The 17,558-nt window shown below is 39.5% G+C and overlaps 1 protein-coding gene and 1 long non-coding RNA gene across 2 annotated transcripts; one reads left to right on the top strand and one right to left on the bottom strand.

The window, feature by feature from the left end:
• Nucleotides 1-7,542: 7,542 nt before the first annotated feature.
• On the bottom strand, nucleotides 7,543-8,695 carry LOC108127098 (capping protein inhibiting regulator of actin dynamics). Its single transcript, XM_017243936.3, has 2 exons — nucleotides 8,269-8,695; nucleotides 7,543-8,202 (listed from the first exon to the last, which is right to left on the bottom strand). Exons 1-2 carry the CDS (start codon nucleotides 8,596-8,598, stop codon nucleotides 7,639-7,641), a joined length of 894 nt encoding a protein of 297 aa, XP_017099425.2. The 5' UTR covers nucleotides 8,599-8,695; the 3' UTR covers nucleotides 7,543-7,638.
• LOC138925932 (uncharacterized) lies at nucleotides 8,653-9,132 on the top strand. The gene is made up of 3 exons (XR_011442171.1): nucleotides 8,653-8,725; nucleotides 8,775-8,931; nucleotides 8,997-9,132. It is a non-coding gene; the product is annotated as an uncharacterized lncRNA (long non-coding RNA).
• Nucleotides 9,133-17,558: the final 8,426 nt, after the last annotated feature.

Raw genomic sequence — 17,558 nt, 5'->3', positions numbered from 1 at the left:
CTCTAAACTCTAAACCCTTTTGACCAAAATTATAATAACTTCTGAATGTGTATAAAAATGAAGAATAAAAAAATGTTACCGAAAACCATAAAAAATGGTTTAAAAAAATGTGGTTTTCCTTATTTTCTTTACATTAAATGTGCAGGAAATGCACATGTAAGATTAAAATAGGTCGCTTAAGAAAAGGAAATATATGTGTATTTAAAGTTGAGCTAGTAAACAAGTATCTAGAGGACACTACGCTGTTGGAACGCGGTATTTATGAGAAAACCGCCTGTGGAAAACTATCGTATATTCTTAAACATGTGCTTTTTCGATACTATACCTTCCTCTGTCAGAATACACAAATTATTGTGGAACTGTATTTTTCTGCCATATTTTGTTCTAGCATATTTGATATCCAAATGGATAAGAGCGTGACACCAAATTTAAATATTTGCCTCGCAATTTGATCTCTTTGTTTATTGTTTGTTTACCATTATGCATTTTTAGCAGGCAACCGACTAAAGAAAACATATTTCGTAATTAATAAAAATGCATTAAAAGAAAAACATGAATTTATTTGCGGGAATAACCATATTTGATGAAGGCTTTATCCCACTGAGGACTAAAACAAGAGTGAGGCTCTTTAAAAGTATTATGTGACGTGTGATGCTTATTCTATTATTTTCCGTGGACACACGCGTAAATAAGTATAAAAGGATAAGGAACGCCAGCTTTCAATCAATTTCAAAGTCATTTGTTACAAATTTTTAATGCACCCGCCGCAATGTTAATCAAAATTAAATCCCATAAAAGGAACCACGACAAAAACTTCTTATCGGTTCCTGCCATGCACACAGTTAAAACAGGGCGCGCTTTGCTGCCTTCCCAGCTGGAAGGAGTGTTGGCGGCGGTGGCACATCACCAATTACGTAGCCACAGATCCTGCAGAAAGTAATGCTCCTTCATATTTCAACGTTACAACGGCATCGTCATCATTTTTCTGCGGCCAACGCAACGGCGATGACATCAACAGTTCTGCATAAATTTGCACCAGATAAAAATTTCAAATGTTTTCATCAAATCATTTTCGGGCTGCAGAGCCATCCTGGAAGGGAATGGAGGATATGGTTTCTGAGAGCTGTGTCCTGGGTTCCGGAGGGTCTAGGCGAATCAAGGCAAGTCGTCATCCATCATTAATGGAGCGCAGGTCTGAAGGAGTTGAAATGGCAACCAAGCGCCGCGGGCATCTCAGGCATTTCAGGGGTCAGATGTCACGGTTCTGGGGATGCGGGCGCGAGGGCCCGGCTCCAGAGGTTGGTGGGTTGACGATGACATTACTTTTTAATGACTTTGACTTTCTGCAGCAATTGCTGTGCGTCTGGCCCTCGCACCGCCTTTGTTTTGTTTTATGAGCCTCATTGAAGACGCGGGCGTTCGTTCAGATTTTATACTCGGCTTTTATTATTTTCCTTTAAATTTTCCTTCCCATTGTAGTGCCTTGATTTTTCACTTTATTTCTTGCAGACATTTTTGGCAAATTGTATGAAATGAACACAATGACTTTGTGAGTAATGATAAAAAATTATTTATGAAATGCGCATCATAAAATATAAATGGAAGTAAGTATGTAATGTTCTCACTTTAAACCTGACACACCGTCCTGACAGATTTTTCCAATAAAACCTTGTGTTTTTAGGGCCTTTTTGGTGTCCAGCGCGCTTTCAAATAATATTACCGAAACAGACCCATAGTTGCGGTAATATTTTTTGGTTTTCTTATCAGGGCATTTACTTGAATTTTAAATTAAAGTTTTTTCTGTAAACCAACAAACCGAGAGGCTTAAAAAAGGGGAATGTTTTCTCCGCTTTTTTGTGTAAACTTTGGCGTGCTCGTCCATAAAACACAACTGGTAAGAGTTATATTGATTTCGCATATTACTGGCAGAGCAATATTTCACTAGGCGATAACAATCGACTTATTTAACCATTTCGCACCAGTCAATTAATTTTCATTATTTCCTTACACCATTATTTGATTACAAAAATAGTCACTTTAACTCGCTGCATTGTTTTTTGGCCGGCCGGCAATCACAAAGCAACAATGCAAATCAAATAAATGGCAACATAAATCAAAAGCCCGAATAATATGCGGGAACTGAACTGGCCGGCAGGGTTTTAAGGCATTTCCCGGCAATTAAAGTGTTCGAATGGCCCTCAAATCGGGGCCACTTTTGCGTAGGATGCTGTGCATATTGCACTCTTTTGCTCTGAAATCCTCAGACGGAGGCTGAAATGCCGTCCGCTGACGGCCGCCAATATTCATATAATATTTTCGCAGTGAAATATTTTCTGCTCATAAAAGAAAATTGACTGCGAAAATTGTTTTTCCGAGGCGCTTGCACCCCAACTGCCTCCCGACCCCGCGCTTTTGTGTGATGAGTACACCCCCCTGGTGCACCGCTTAAAGTTCTTTATTTTTGTGGGCGTATATGTCGGCGGCGCTTTGTTTACTTTTTTGCGCGTGCATTTTACGTTTTTATGCTTTATTTTGCATGCATCAGGCTTGCACGCTTTATTAAATTCCGCGCTCCGGGAGGAGCTGCTATCCTGGCACTTCACCTTCCCCGGCCGTCTCATTTAACCGCGAGGTTCGTCCCATAAAAGCCAAAATATAAAGGCGCAAGACGTTCCGACGCACCGCAACCCCCAGCCACGTTCCACCCCAAGGTCCGCCCATCAAATTCGGCAAATTGTTCCGCCTTGAATGCGCAATTTCTTCGCTTGCCGGTCGAACACCATACACCGAGCACCGTATACTCGTACTTTCGCATCCCACGCATCTTTGCATCCGCATCCTAAATGCAAGACACGCAATTCCGACCGCGCATGATTATGAACTCTGATGCTTGTCACCTCGTACTTTTGCTTGCCTGCCCTCGTAACGCAGAATCTTTTTGTGGCTGCTTAGTCACTACTAATCCCATTTGAAAGGATCTTTGTGCTGCTGCCGTCATTAAACTGATACGCAAAGAGTTTGACTTTCTGGCAATCCAGTGGGTCCTTGGAGCGAACCTGGAAGTTATCCACTCAGTGACTTTAAAAGATATTTTTTTTTTACTAAAAATTGATACGAATACACACAAATCTTTATATAATACGAAACTTAAACTTAAGAAATATTTTTAGTTTTTATACCCCGTAAGGGTGCTACAATCACATCACAATCACTTTTTTTTTGTCAATCAAATAAAAGTCAATCACTTTTAAATTATTTCCCCATATTTTAATTAATCTTTTTGGGACATCTTTGGGGTGACATCTTTGCAGTCTTCTGAGTAGATGCTCCAGATATCATCCGTAACGTTTTGGGTTGAACAAATGTAATCTCGTTAAAATTATATTTTGCTTTGCTTTATGAAGGAGGAATTACCGCTTTGTATATTAAAACCTTGTTTCGTAGGGATAACTTGTTCCGACTATTAAGAAGCCATCTTAGTTTCTTTAGCGTTTTATTAATGGCTTTTTTTGTGTGTGTTCGGAACATTAGCCGCATGTCTAAATATACTCCGAGGTACATGTAACCTGCTACATGAGGTAGTGCTTGGCCTCGAAGAAATAACCCAGGACAGGATTATCATTTTGGTCACAATTTTGCAAAGCATTTTCTTGGTCAGGGTCCTGAGGGGATATAAGAATGTCCGTCTGTCCGATCTAGTCTCTAAGCTTTGAAGCTATCGACATGAAACTTTGCACATACCCTGCTTTCCTTTGCACGCAGTATATAAGTAGGAACGCCCATGTCCTATACATACAATACATAAGTGCCATAAAACTGATTGACAGGAAACGCCCTAGCTTTCGTGTTTTTTTGAAGATGGAAAGTTTGAACTTCTAAAAGATTATATTTTAAGCCAATTGATCCGACCTACCAAATTTCATAAGGATCAGCCGTCTATACCCTACAGCTACCATATAACTAAAAAATCGGAAATTGCATTTGGTGAAAGTACCAACTTTGGTACTCGTAGATTACAAAGGTATATTGTAGTCGTGTGAAATTATGTAACTTTGAGAAGGAATCATCTCCGACCCCATAAAGTATATATATTCTTGATAAGCATCAACATCCGAGTCAATATAGTCGATTGGCGCAGTTTGATCCAAATCAGCCGATTTTTAAAGGATATATAATTATATATATATAATTGCTCATACAATCGGGCCAAAAATTTAAACGCGAAGACTCGAAGACTATAAGAGATAAAACAAGAAAGCAAAGCTAACTTCGGGCTAAAACCGGATATATATCGCAAACATCATAATAAAACCAATTAATTACAATAAAAAATCTAAAAAAAAGTCGCAAGCTTCTATCTTCAAAAATACGAAAGTTGATATTTCTACCAAATACCATTCCCGATCGTTTAGTTATATGTCAGCTATAAGATATAGTCAACCGATCGTTATGAAATTTGGTAGATCGGATTAACTGACCAAAAATAGAATGTGTACCAAGTTCCAGCTTTCTATCATCAAAAACACGAAAGTTGGGTCATTTCCGATCGTTCAGTTATATGGCAGCTATAGGATATAGTCGGCTGATCCTTATGAAATTTGGCATGTCGTAATATTTTGCCAAATATAGCTCTCATGTCAAATTTGAACTCTCTAACTCTAAAAACACCAAAGTTATACCATTTCCGATCAATCAGTTATATGGCAGCTATAGGATATAGTCGGCCGATCCCGGCCGTTCCGACTTATTTTGCGTGCAAAGGAAAGAAGGGTGTGTGCAAAGTTTCAAGACGATAGCTTCAAAACTGAGAGACTAGTTCGCGTAGAAACGGACAGACAGACGGACAGACAGACGGACAGACGGACAGACGGACATGCTCATATCAACTCGGGAGGTGATCCTGATCAAGAATATATATAGTACTTTATAGGGTCGGAGATGTCTCCTTCACTGCGTTGCACACTTTTGGACAAAATTATAATACCCTCTGCAAGGGTATAAATATCCGATTTGCAACTTGGACTCTTATGGAGCGGATTCTCACATGAAGTTTGTGTCAAAAAATTAGGAATCTGGTGTTAGCGCCAGTTCGTTACTGTTTTTGGAAAATGTTTTGATGCCAAACTGATCCAGTGGATAATCTACAAATCAAAAATCAGCCAAATCGGATTTTTGGAGGAGCTATAGACTTCTTAGTCTATTTCCCTACGAATCGGTAGTAATAGGCTATAGGTTTGTTGTTGTTGTTTTGCTCAAGCGCAACTCAAGTATGGAAAAACTTTTAAAACAACAACAACAATTTAAAAAATATTTTGTTACTTAAATTGATTTTTGGATAAAAAATATTTTTATTACTGTTTTTATATTCCAATAAAAATATTCTTAACATAGCATTCGTAACAGCTGCTGTTACAAATGTTAGAATAACATTTACAATGTAAATTTTACATTGCCACTGTTCAAGCAATGTTAACCGTTAGAACAGTTTACTTATTATTTTTATTGGCGAATGTAACTTTAACAGAATGCTAATAGCAGAGCAGAGACTGGAAACAGTCTCAAAGAAGAAGAAGACACGGGATTCCGCGAAATGCTGAAGGCTTTTGATCCACGCTATAAATTACCATCTTGTAGGACGTTGCCAAAGTGTGCTAATGGCAAAACAATTTGAAGACAAAAAAAAAATTTTTAGAAAATGAAATGACCGCCTTTCGAAATTCTTTGAAAGACTCCGAACTCCATGCTGTAGAGCCACCACCTCAAAACCGCCAAGCCCTATTCCAATTTGTGCAAAAAAATATTCAAGAACTGCCAAAAACAAAAAGGGCAGATGCAATTGTCGACCTACGGCAATGTTTCCATTTAGAACATTCTGACGAAATAATATAATATATAATATTATATTATATTATAATATATAATATTAAATATAACTAATCAAAATAGACTAATAACTAATATAATTTGGCACAAATTTTTGGCTCCATAATTGTTTGAAATCTTTTAAATTGTCCATTAAATCCATTTAATGCTGGCCACATCTTGCATCTGCCTGATTTCAAATAATTTCTATTGAAATTATTGTTTGTTTCTGGCTGGTGATTGATGCTCACCTTTAAGCTCTGCCGACAAATTTGCAATAAACACCAACGGGTTTCAGTGTATGCAGTTCGATAAACACATGAAATGCAATTCATCATTCCCACACACGCGAGGATAATCTACAGGAGGCAGACGGCTGGCGGCAGGAATAGGGATGCAGATCGATTTTAGTGGAAGGTACGACTCCTTTCAAAGGACGCGTCCGACGCCAAAAACGTCCCATTAACAGGAGCTCAATGTACAAAAATTCAGCCCGCTGGGTGATGGCCGGAGACAAAAAGCGAATGTCAACACTATCAATCATCGCTTTGACAGTTTGAGTGCTTGTTTTAGTATTTGTGCTTTTGATTATGTGACGCGCACACCCTCCCACACACCTACCACACACACGCGCATCAATTGATTCACTTACAACAAATTGTTTGCAGTGGAACACGTGGGCGTGGCCGAGTGCCGGGGATATCCGAATACCTATGTGTTTATATACCATACGGATGTGCTGGCGGAGGAAGGACTCTTGATTGATGGAGTCACCGACCTAAGCCATTTTAAATGAACAAATTGAATGTGCGGAAGCCCAGTTTACAAAAGCTAACTAACACAAAGATTACCGACAGGTTCAACATCCCATTTTTCACTTAAATTTTATATTTTGTCATTTGTTTAAAGGTAATATTATTTACTGCTCAGCACAGTCAGTAATGATATTAATAACCGGCCACGAGGTGCAAATAGGTGAGACCTAAGAGGCAGCACTTCAGAATTCTTTTTAAGCATACAAGGTTTTCTCAAAAAGTGATTTTTCAAATTTGGTGGACAACGTAAATACGTTTGCAGGTAGGTTTTTCAAATCTACAAATTGAAAATTCAATGATCGATTTTTATACCCGGTACTCGGTACAATGGTATGATGTAGTCCAAATTTCAAAAGTTGTTTTTTTAACCAAGCGCGAACGACAAATTTTTGTCTATCCTTTCTTATTTTTATTGTTGGTACCGTCTTAAAACTAAAGTTTTAGCACAAATATGTTTGAATTGTATCTTTACAATAAGTTTTCAATAACACACAAAACACTTTATTTAAGATTTGTTTATTGATTAAAAATAGTGTTCGAAGTAAGAGTATCGCTAATTTTATCGCTAAAACCCTTCAGCAAAAAAACCAAAGCTAATTTTAGTCTTTATTTAAGATTACACTTACACAGATTACACCTTAACACTTTATTTAAGATTTGTTTATTGATTAAGAATAGTGTTCGAAGTAAGAGTATCGCTAATTTTATCGCTAAAAGCCTTCAGCAAAAAAACCAAAGCTAATTTTAGTCTTATTTTACGAATAGAATAATATAATACGAATAATAATTCATTTAATAATAGTTACATTTTTCTGTACAGAATAAACCATGTTCAAATTTATTGAAAGCCAGGAAAAACTGAACTTCTAGTGATTATTGTAATCTAATATTTACAAACAACAACAAAAGGAATTTCTAACAAACAAAACATCTAAACAGAAATCTAAAACATTTTCAAAACCTAACGTGATGGGACTGCAAATGGATTGGGCTTGGCTCGGAAAGATGTAAGCTGCCGCTGCTTGAGATAGGCCTCCCGCTCCGCCCGCTGACGCTCCTCCTCCAGCTCTCTGCGCCTAGCCTCTAGCATTCTAGAGGTCTCCTCGTTGTAGATGCGACGTCGCTGGGCGCGCAGCTCAGTAGAGAGGTTGAAGGGCTCAACCTTTAATACGGAAATGTGGGAGCGACGATTCTCCGGTTTCAGAGGACGACGCGAGCTTTGAGGAACGGCCTTGGCCTTCGGAGCCTGAAGGCGATGGGACTGGTTCTCCAGATGGCGTTCCTTCCTGAGCTGCTCAACCCTTAGCCGACGCTTGGCTTCCATCTCCAGGGAATTCTTGAGCACATTGGGGGTCACAGGATGGGTGACACGGTGTACGACCACCTTGATGGCTTGGCGTTCGTGTACGAGGCGAAAGTCCGGCATTGGTCGACTGCGGAATTCCCGCTGTTTTCGCTCCTGCTCTTTTTGCTGTCGGATCAGTTGATCCTTGCGCTCCGAATAAATGTTCATAAAGTTATAGGCCTAACAAAGGAGTATATTATGAACTTGGGATATTATGAAAAAAGACCCCATGCTCCAGAAACTTACCTGCGGTGGAACCTTTTTTGACATGCTGGGGTTCCTAGACCTTTTGTCGCACACTTCCTTCTGTGGAGCAAGCTTTTTTTGCTCCGAAATCTTAAGACTATGGAGAGCATGAGAGTAGTTTATGCTGGGAGATTTTTTGTTCCCCACCGAGTGCTCCCCATCGAGGCCATCGGAGCTACCTTTGTCGAAAAGCTCAAGGGCGCCCTCCAATTCGGTCTGCTTAATGGAGTTCTTCCACTGCTTCAAAAAATCTTCTATGTCTTCCGAGTTATCAAAATCCTTGGCATAGCCATCATCCACCCATTTGAAATCCCATTCAAAGTCCGACATGCTAATATTATAAATTATGGAGATATGTAGCTACGTGAATAGGCTGGACAGGGGTTGATTGCTGATGCCGAATATCTGGAGCTGGGGCTACAATTATTTCATAGCCTACTGGCTTTCAACGTGCTAGGTAAAATTACATTAATTGGGAATCTCATTTTAACTGGAGCCCCACCCAGACAGCCGGCTTGATAGTATGCTTGCAGTTTCCGGCGGTTCATGAGCCGCGCTGCATTTAAAGGAAGAGGACCCGTCAGTTGACATTGTCAGCTTCCTGTCCAACTGTCTGTCCCCGTCAGTCCGGGATGTCTATGCGGTGTCAATTTGATTGCAAAGGTAATTCAAATAATCTCATATACAATCAAGCTGTCTACCTCACTGTTGGTCCTTCACCATCCCAGCACTCTTTCCATCCACATCCTATCCGCCCCAGCTTCCAGACCCCCGTTCTCCGACCAAATGGAAACTTCAAAGCGAGCACTGCAAATAAATCAAATTAAATTTAACATTTTTTCCCTTTGCCTCAGAGTGGAGGTGAAATTTAATTTTCAGCAACTGATTTCATTGAATTTTATTAAAAAGGTGCTGAATAATTAAATTTATTAAGAGTTGGAATATAAAAGTGCGAATAGTGTTTGTTTTTCAAGCCACCGTTTTAAAAAAACATTGGAAGCTGGGCAAACAAAATAACATGCAGTGGAAAGATTAATTAAATAGGAATTTAAACAGACAAACACATAGAAGGATCTACAAGCAAAAGAGCAACATAGGAGCCCCTCATCCAGACCCTTTACAAAAACGGATCTAGATCCACTGTAGAAAACTATCTTGGTTTCGCCGACCTTTCGTTAACTCCAAAAGGACTGGAAATAACTATAATTACTTACATGAATTAAAGCCAGAGATTTAGGTATCAACTTACAAAGATGTGGTTTTAGACACTTGCGATCTATTCGAAATAAGGTGATTCAGGACTTGCCATAAATGAAAGCAAAGATAAATGTATAAATCTTAACTGAGGCATCCATATTAATTTGGTGTTTTTCAGCTGTTTTTAAACTTCTCAAATGATATTCTAAACCGTCTTGTAACCATATACAAGGAGGATATGTTAATTTGCCTCACTTATTTTGACAGGTTTTTGAAATTTTATATGCAAATGGTATAGGCCATTTAGGCGACTAACTACGCTATATACTTCAGCTCAATTGCTTTTCTATGCTGTATGTAATTTGTTGTTAACTAAAGCCGAATAGGTCAATAAGAACAGAGAAGCTTTGCTGTTTATTGTAGGTTGGACAAAGAAATGTGACGATACGAAACAAGTTTTAAACGTTCTAAATGATTTCCTTTCAAGCAGGTCTTATTAGTTCGTATAAAATAAAATAATATATTCTTAATTTGGTCTGTTTGATTTACAAAATTCTGAAACGTAATTATAAGTAAACAGAGGATACAAGTACACAATATAATAAGTCAAATATTGCGATTTTAATGCAGTTTGAAGGACTCTCTTCTTCATTCAATTTCATGTCAAGTAGGAGGCCGAGTAATTAGCAAAGAGCGTCGCATCTAATGGCGCCATTAGCATTAATTTGGCTTATTTATCACTTCAAGCTCGCACATCTAAGTTAGCAGCACAGCATATTTTTGTGATTATACAAAAAAAGTTGTTGGAAACTTTTGCGCAGAAATGGGTGGGCGGACATATCCCATAATCCAGTGGAGCTCAAGATGAGCCCACCCTAAGATGCTTACCGAGCAAATCCGGTTACTGATTAGGAACTATGTAAAATGTATCTGTGCGGGACAGTCCTCACATGTGCGATGGTAACTTTTAAAAGCCCTTTTCCAGATGCCCAACAATGCGTACGAAATAAAAGTTAGCGGCACATCTCAGATAGACATTAGAGGAGAAAAAGCTAACAATGGGGGGAGAGCAAGTTGGAAGTATCTGCAGAAACTTACCGACTGATAAACGTGCCTCACAAACAGAGGGCCGGACTTATCCTCACAAAACTTGCCGCAAAACCAAACTCGTCCTCCTATCGCTGCGATAATTGCTCCTTTAACTAGGGAATTCCTTATTTTTTTCTTTACTCGCCCAGAAGTGTATGGCCCTTGATTAGTTTGTAGTTGGAGTTTGGGGCGGAGGGCAGAGGTGGTCTTTGTGTATTATCTTTCAGTTTGCAATTAGTGGCTCATTTAAAAGAGATTTTCTGCAGCGACTTTTGCTGATTAGACAGGGTCCAGTTGCAGGGCGGGTTAAAGGTCCTGGAGTCACTGTTCCAAAATGATTGAAATGCGAGCCGAAAGCAGGCAGGACTTGGCAGGGAGCGGAAGGATGAAAGGGAGGCAAACAACGCCGCCAGTCATGTGAACAGGTTCGCCGTGGCAAACATTAAACGGTACGACTTTGCCTTCCATCGCATTCTTCTCGAATCATTTAACCCGAGCGCAATTTTCATAAAACGAAATTATTAAAATTGTTTATTCGGGCTTGGCGATGTGAGAACATTCATGTGGGCCCATGTGTGTCCTTGCTGTGTGTTGTGGGTGGATGGGGTGTCTCTATGTGACCGTGAGTATCTGTGGGCGACCCAAAAACATTATACCGCTGGCAGACATTATTATTGAGCAGTTACCGAACTGAACACCAAACTTTAAACTGGAAAGGCTTCTCAAAGTATAAAAGGTGGAAAATGCCCTCAAATAATAATAAACTTCATTATCTTCGTTATTTTTGAAGGCACTGCCGGTTATAAATTTTAATAGGGCTTGAACAAATTAATTTAAATATTTTGTGTGTCCACATCTTACAATTTCATAGTTCCATTATTCTGCAGATTCTGAGAGCTTCTAATGAAAACAATGACTTAAAGGTTTTTTGATATTATTTTCACTCTGATTCCATACATGTATGAAAGGAGTGTTACATACCATCAACATCACACCTAATCCAAATTTTCAGTGATTCTTAAATTACCATATAAGTTCAGGAAAAATCCTTTCAGAGAATGTGACAATTATACGTCAGAAAAATGAATTGAACACTTTTATTTATGGATGTGCCTATTTCGGACGGGAATCGAACAAAATGCAAACAATTGCAATCGAATTTCAGTCTGGAAGCCTCGGAACCAAATGTGTCTGTCAGGCCATCAATTAATGAATTGCGACGGCGACCATATTGTCAATCATAATTATTGATTGTCCATTACGAGCTTAATATATGCATGCCATTCCCAAAGTGTTCGTGCTGAAAGGCGATAAAGAATCGATTAAAATGTTTGTTGGGGACATCAATTCAGCGGAATCGGAATCGGAATACTGTGTCCCGGCAGGCACTCCCTCGTAGCGGAATCCGTGAGGTGTTGACATTAGCGATATCTTACATACTGCCTCAGTATCTATTTTGGATATTTATGACACTGCCCGGACTGGGACTATTTATGGCATTAATTGTCACCAGAGTCGTTTGGCGCGCTGAACGGCAAAATGCAAATTTAATTTTTTAGTCCTGTTAGCTGTCCACCGGCCCGCCAACCCCCCACCTTCCCAACTGGCCAACTGGCCAACTTACCGGGCTCAAAGCCAAAGGCCGAACAATGTGCGCGTTTCTTATCGCACGTCAGCAGCAGCAGAGGCACCGGCGTTTCGTAAGTCCCACATGTCCTGGCATATCCTTGTTGCCAGGAGTCCCAGTCCTGTGGCGTCCAGCTGAAACCGGAGCCAAAGCCGAAGCCGACACCGATGCTTACTTGACGCAACAGCAGACCAATAAACAAAAGCATTAAACCCATAAAACAGGGAACATGGCACTCTCGAGAATTAACACTACATTATTCACAATGCAATTTCGAAACAAGCGAAATGGCTGCCATCCCCAGGGTTCGAAGAGCGATTACCCTTTAATACTGCAATATTGGTTTCTAAAGTTTTTTTCTTCAGAAATCATTATATGGTTCTTTATTAACCTAACTACATAATTAAAAAATATTTTTGCTACAAAATTACTTCCAAGTAAGATACCTCTTGGACCTTTTGAATATTTCTCCTCTAGTACATTTATTTAGTTTTTATTGGTTTGGTTTTCTTTTTTGTTTTGGTTTTTTTACATCTAATAAAAATACTTATTAATTATAATTAGTATAATTTCATTAAATGTATGGGGGACCTAAAGAATTAAGCAATCTATAATTTTTATAAATAGGTTTCTATAATAAAATTTAAAAAAAATATCGAATTTGAATTTAAAACCATAACTGAAATTAAAGAACTCCAAAATAAGAATAAGCTTCTAAAAAAGTTTTGAACGTTCCAACTTTAGTCTAGATCCGATATACCCCGGACATATCCCTTGGGTAAATTTTACAAAAAAATGTTTCAACTCGATGCGGCAACGTCCGATGCGACTCGGAATGCGAATACATATGGATATAGTGGTGTGGCATTTTGTTTTTTTTAAATGTGTTTGTGTGAGTGGAAAAGGGGGTGGGCTGACCCACATGGGTGCCGTTTCTGTGGCAGCGCCACTTGCCTCCGTCCGGATCGGGTCTTTCTCGCTCCGTAGTTGTCTTCCTACGGGTCGGACACGGGATTGGTCTGCACCTTTCGGCTTTTTTTTTTATTTATTTAAAAATGTGAAAAATTAAAAATATTGTACGCGTGCATACACCACTGCGTCCGGGGCTCCACTGTTTTCCCGTGATATTTTGCCGTGTTCCTTTTATGCATATTTCCCACAACACATTTTCGAGTCGAGGCAGTCGCGCTTAAATCATCCAAAAGGGGGCCGTGGCTATAGTTAGTTCGCCACCGAAGTCGGTCTTATCCCATCAGCATCAGAGGTGCAAACGCACCCACCTCACCCCACCCCTTCTTGATTTATGTTCAGAGTTTGCGTTCATTTATCATTACAGTTGAAAGCATTGCCGCTTGGTCCTTGTTTTGTTTTCAGTTTCATATCTTTTTTTAATATTGCACAATATGCACGGCAGCCGTGGAACAGTAATACTTTTAATACGAGCCATTTTTTGTTTTGCTTGTCAGGTGCTTATCAGCGCAATGCTTTTACCATTTTCATTTTAAACAATCCCAATCGAAGTGTCATAGGCAAGAATGAAATGTTTATTTTCGAAAACAACAAATTCAATTCAAAGTTCAAATAGCGGGCGGGAGCGGGCGTGGCAATTCTATTTTACAAACTTAATATGTGCGGATATTATGCGATCCCAAGTTCCAAATCTGATAGTTCTATCTCTTTAATGTCTCTGAGATCCACGCGTTCATATGATGATAAATTGATGCTGATATACTTGGGGTCGGTGATGATTCCTTCCTTATGCTACTTACACTCACTCGACTACAACATACTCTTGTTTGACAAGTACCGGGTATAAAAACACTAAAGTTGAGTAAGCGACCGATCCTTAAGAAATTTGGTATGTCGTATATTTTTGCCAAATATAGCATTCACCAAAGTTATGGAAAGGAAAGAATGGTGTGTGCAAGATTTCAAGTCGACAGCTTTAAAACTGAGAGACTAGTTCGCGTAGAAACAGACCTACGGATGAATAAAAAAACAAACCATTTGACAAAATTTTAAATTTATGTAATAAAAAACTAAGCTAACTAAACTAATAAATAAAAAAAACTAAGATTATATTCCGGTTTATTAAAGGAGGACAAATCATAATCGTAAATATAATTTGTGTATGATTAAATTTTACTCATAATAATAAATGAGAAATATAAATCTTTGTGATAACTAACGAAAACACAGAACTCTTTTTGAGGCGGAACTCTTCGGATCAAATCGATTCTCAAAATTAAATCCAACTATACCTCGTACCATTTGGCATCTGTTCTGTCCATTTTCCTATAACGGTAGCCTGTATGAGTAAAAAACGACACAGTTTTCTACGAGTACCGGGTATATGTATTTATTCCTATTAAATTATTTTAAAAGGAGATATAATCATTCATGTAAATACAATTTGCCATACAAATGGGCTAAAAATTTGAGCGCGTGAATCTCGAAGACTATAAGAGATAGAACTATCCGATTTGGAACTTGGATTCGTATGGTATCCGCTCAGATCAAGCCTGTGTCAAGAAACTCGACTATAGCCGTCCTTTCTATTTTTATATTATTTTTATATGTATACTTGATATTATGACACAAAAATTGACTTTAATGGATTTACTGTCTTGCAATACACTGTGTTTATTTTACCCGAGCGATTGAAAGTATCTTAAATACCCAATTGCGGAAGCAGAAAAAGCTTTTAGCAATGTGGCAGTTTGGTGCTTTGGCCTGTGGCCGTTTTTCGTTTTGCCAGCAACTGTCCTGTGCCTCGTGTTTTTGTGGCCCTCTTAATTAAAGTCCTTTTACAACAAGAATTTTTTAATTCCATAAAAACAAATACCACTTACTGTAGAGACAACAGTAGAAAAACGGCAAAAAAACAGAACCGAAAGCCATCATCAGCAGTCAGTTGTGTTTGCGCAACCGTGAGTAAAAAATTCAAAAACATAAACGGAAATTACCACAAAATAGAAACCGCAGAGCTCCAAGCCAGCCCAAGCCAAAACCGAACCACCCTATCCCCAACCCACCCGGCCAACAGCCACTTTGGTGGCACATGTACAGCCAGATGCCCCACACGTTCTATGGGGTGCACATTGGTGACGTTGGTGTTTTTGTTGTGGTTGCTGCTGCCGCAATCTAGCAGGACAATCTTTTGATTAACATTCTTGGGTTTTTTGGGGGAAATTAGTTTTTATGTTTATTACCTGAACCATTAAAGGGGCGCTGACAACGCTCGAGGGGAGCTCGAAATGAACTTGTTTGGCCTGAAGAGAAAATTTCTAAATACAGTCAAAAGTCTCTAAAACGAACATAATGGTCCTTTAATATAAATAGAGGTAAAAAAGTTGTCAACTTACCAACTGGCCGAGAACCAATATATGTACATATGTATAGGTATACACAGTAAATATGTTTATTTTATGGAGCCTTCCCTGTATTTTGTTATGCTGATGATGATAGGAAGCCAAAAGCGGAGAAAAGAAATGATTCTAATCAATACTTTTGCCTCCTGGCCAGCAGCCACTTAATTAATGCAAATGGTGGCCACTCGTTGATTTTAATTTAGATTAGAGACTTATTATGTAAATCGAGAATCGGGAAAATCTCAGGTCCTTGCTGCTGACTTTCTTTCAGCTCCCCTTGCCAGTCTTCAATTAAGCAATTAAATTCGGTGTCACAGATCTCAGGAAAAGCAAATACAAATGAATGGAATATCTATAGAGCCGTCACAGCCACATGCCCGACGCGTCATTATCAAATGTTATTCGAAATTAATAAATGTCAGGTCAGGTCCTGGAGGCAAACACAGACACAGATACGGACACGGACAGAGACCTGAGCCGAGTCGAGTTCATTTTGACCAAAAGCCGACGTTTTAATTAACTAATCATGCTGCTGATTCTGCTCCTGAAAATATATTCTGGCCTTTCTCCTTGCTCAGACCGGTGGCGCGCTCACATAAATTGAATTCGGTCCTTGCGGTAATCGCATTTGGCAGTGGGTGCCCTCCTGGGCGGTCGGGTGGTCCGTCGGATACTGGCTGCAGCTGCAGTTGTCAGTGGCTCCCTGCTAAGCCTGCCGGGCATTTTGACGGTGTTTTGTGTGGCTCGCACACCGTAAATCAGTTGGCATTATTTGTCACATGCACGCCCGGCTCGACCAACTCGCCTAGCTTACAAAACTGATAACGAATATTAATTTTGCACCTGACCGGAGAGGTAAGCAAGAATGCAAAATGAAAACGGCTGCCGGCAAACTTATGTCTCTGTGCGCATTATTCATCGCACTGCCCCCGCACTCGCCCTCTTCCTCGCCCCAGACTTTGGCCCGCAGCCATAAATTTCGAAACGAAGTCCACAGACTTAAGCCAGGTTGGTAATTAAATCAAAAGATTCCCACTGCTAATTGAAAGCAAATATTTTCCATGATGATTCGAAACTGCAAGGGTTTCCCATTATGAATGTCAGGCGAATAGACACTAAGATGCGGGTCCATCCCACCAGATTGAAGAATTTCATATTTAAAACAAGCTGCAAATGCGCTTAACTTCAAATCTGTTCTCTAATTTAATTTGATATTCCCTCTCAAGCGCTATTGACCCTAAAAAGGGAAAGAATTAATCAATTTCGGCACATATGTATATGTTTGCGAGCTGTTTTGACCACAAACGAAAGTGTTTGCATTTTCGCACATTTTCAAATTGTTTGTGGTTAGCCAAAAAAATAGATTGTGCATCAAGGGAAGTAGTAATTTGGAATCTTTTTGAATTTAATTAAGGTGTGGCCTGCTGCTGAAAAATAACGAAAATAACCAAACCGTTTAATTCCGAGGTGTTCTCTAAGAAGTGCCAGGCCACACTTTTAATTTTGAAGCTCCAATATCAAGGAGCCTTGTTGCTCCTTAAAATTAAATTTGTGCCACAAATTGCACAAATTGACATCGAAAATAAATTTCCTGGTTGCACCTGAAATGGCAACAAAAGACTGTAACTTGAAACATTTTTAACGACTCCGAGGAAAAGTGTCGGCATTCGCTTCCAGTGTGTGCTCTCTGCGCTTAGTGCATTATTCCTGTGAACTCGCACTAGGACCTCTCGCCTACCAGGACTCACGACTCCGGGACAGACTTTGTGGGCTGCCAGGAGAAGTTAGTGCTACCTGAAGTTTCGGGCCAAGTTGTCGGCAGGCGGAGCTCGTGTTTCCTAAACAGATTAAGCTCCAAACACATGTGCTGTGCAATTTTACGCCTTGCCACCGTCAGCGAATCGCCCAACCGCGGAACCACCCAAGCACCCAGCCACCGCATCCAGGGCCCAGGGGCTTCGCATAACCGCCGCATTAATTCCTTGTGCCAGACACCTTTCTCGTTA

Source organism: Drosophila bipectinata, chromosome 2L, assembly GCF_030179905.1.
Source record: "Drosophila bipectinata strain 14024-0381.07 chromosome 2L, DbipHiC1v2, whole genome shotgun sequence".
NCBI lineage: Eukaryota > Metazoa > Arthropoda > Insecta > Diptera > Drosophilidae > Drosophila > Drosophila bipectinata.
The sequence above is the reverse complement of the archived record's forward strand: the minus strand, read 5'-3'. Positions and strand labels throughout refer to the sequence as shown.

Bases quoted from the DNA above. Each gene is read 5' to 3' on its own strand.
- LOC108127098 (XM_017243936.3), bottom strand. From the start codon at position 8,598: ATGTCGGACTTTGAATGGGATTTCAAATGGGTGGATGATGGCTATGCC. The intron at 8,203-8,268 runs GTAAGTTTCTGG...CTCCTTTGTTAG, and splicing joins CAAAAAAGGTTCCACCGCAG to GCCTATAACTTTATGAACAT.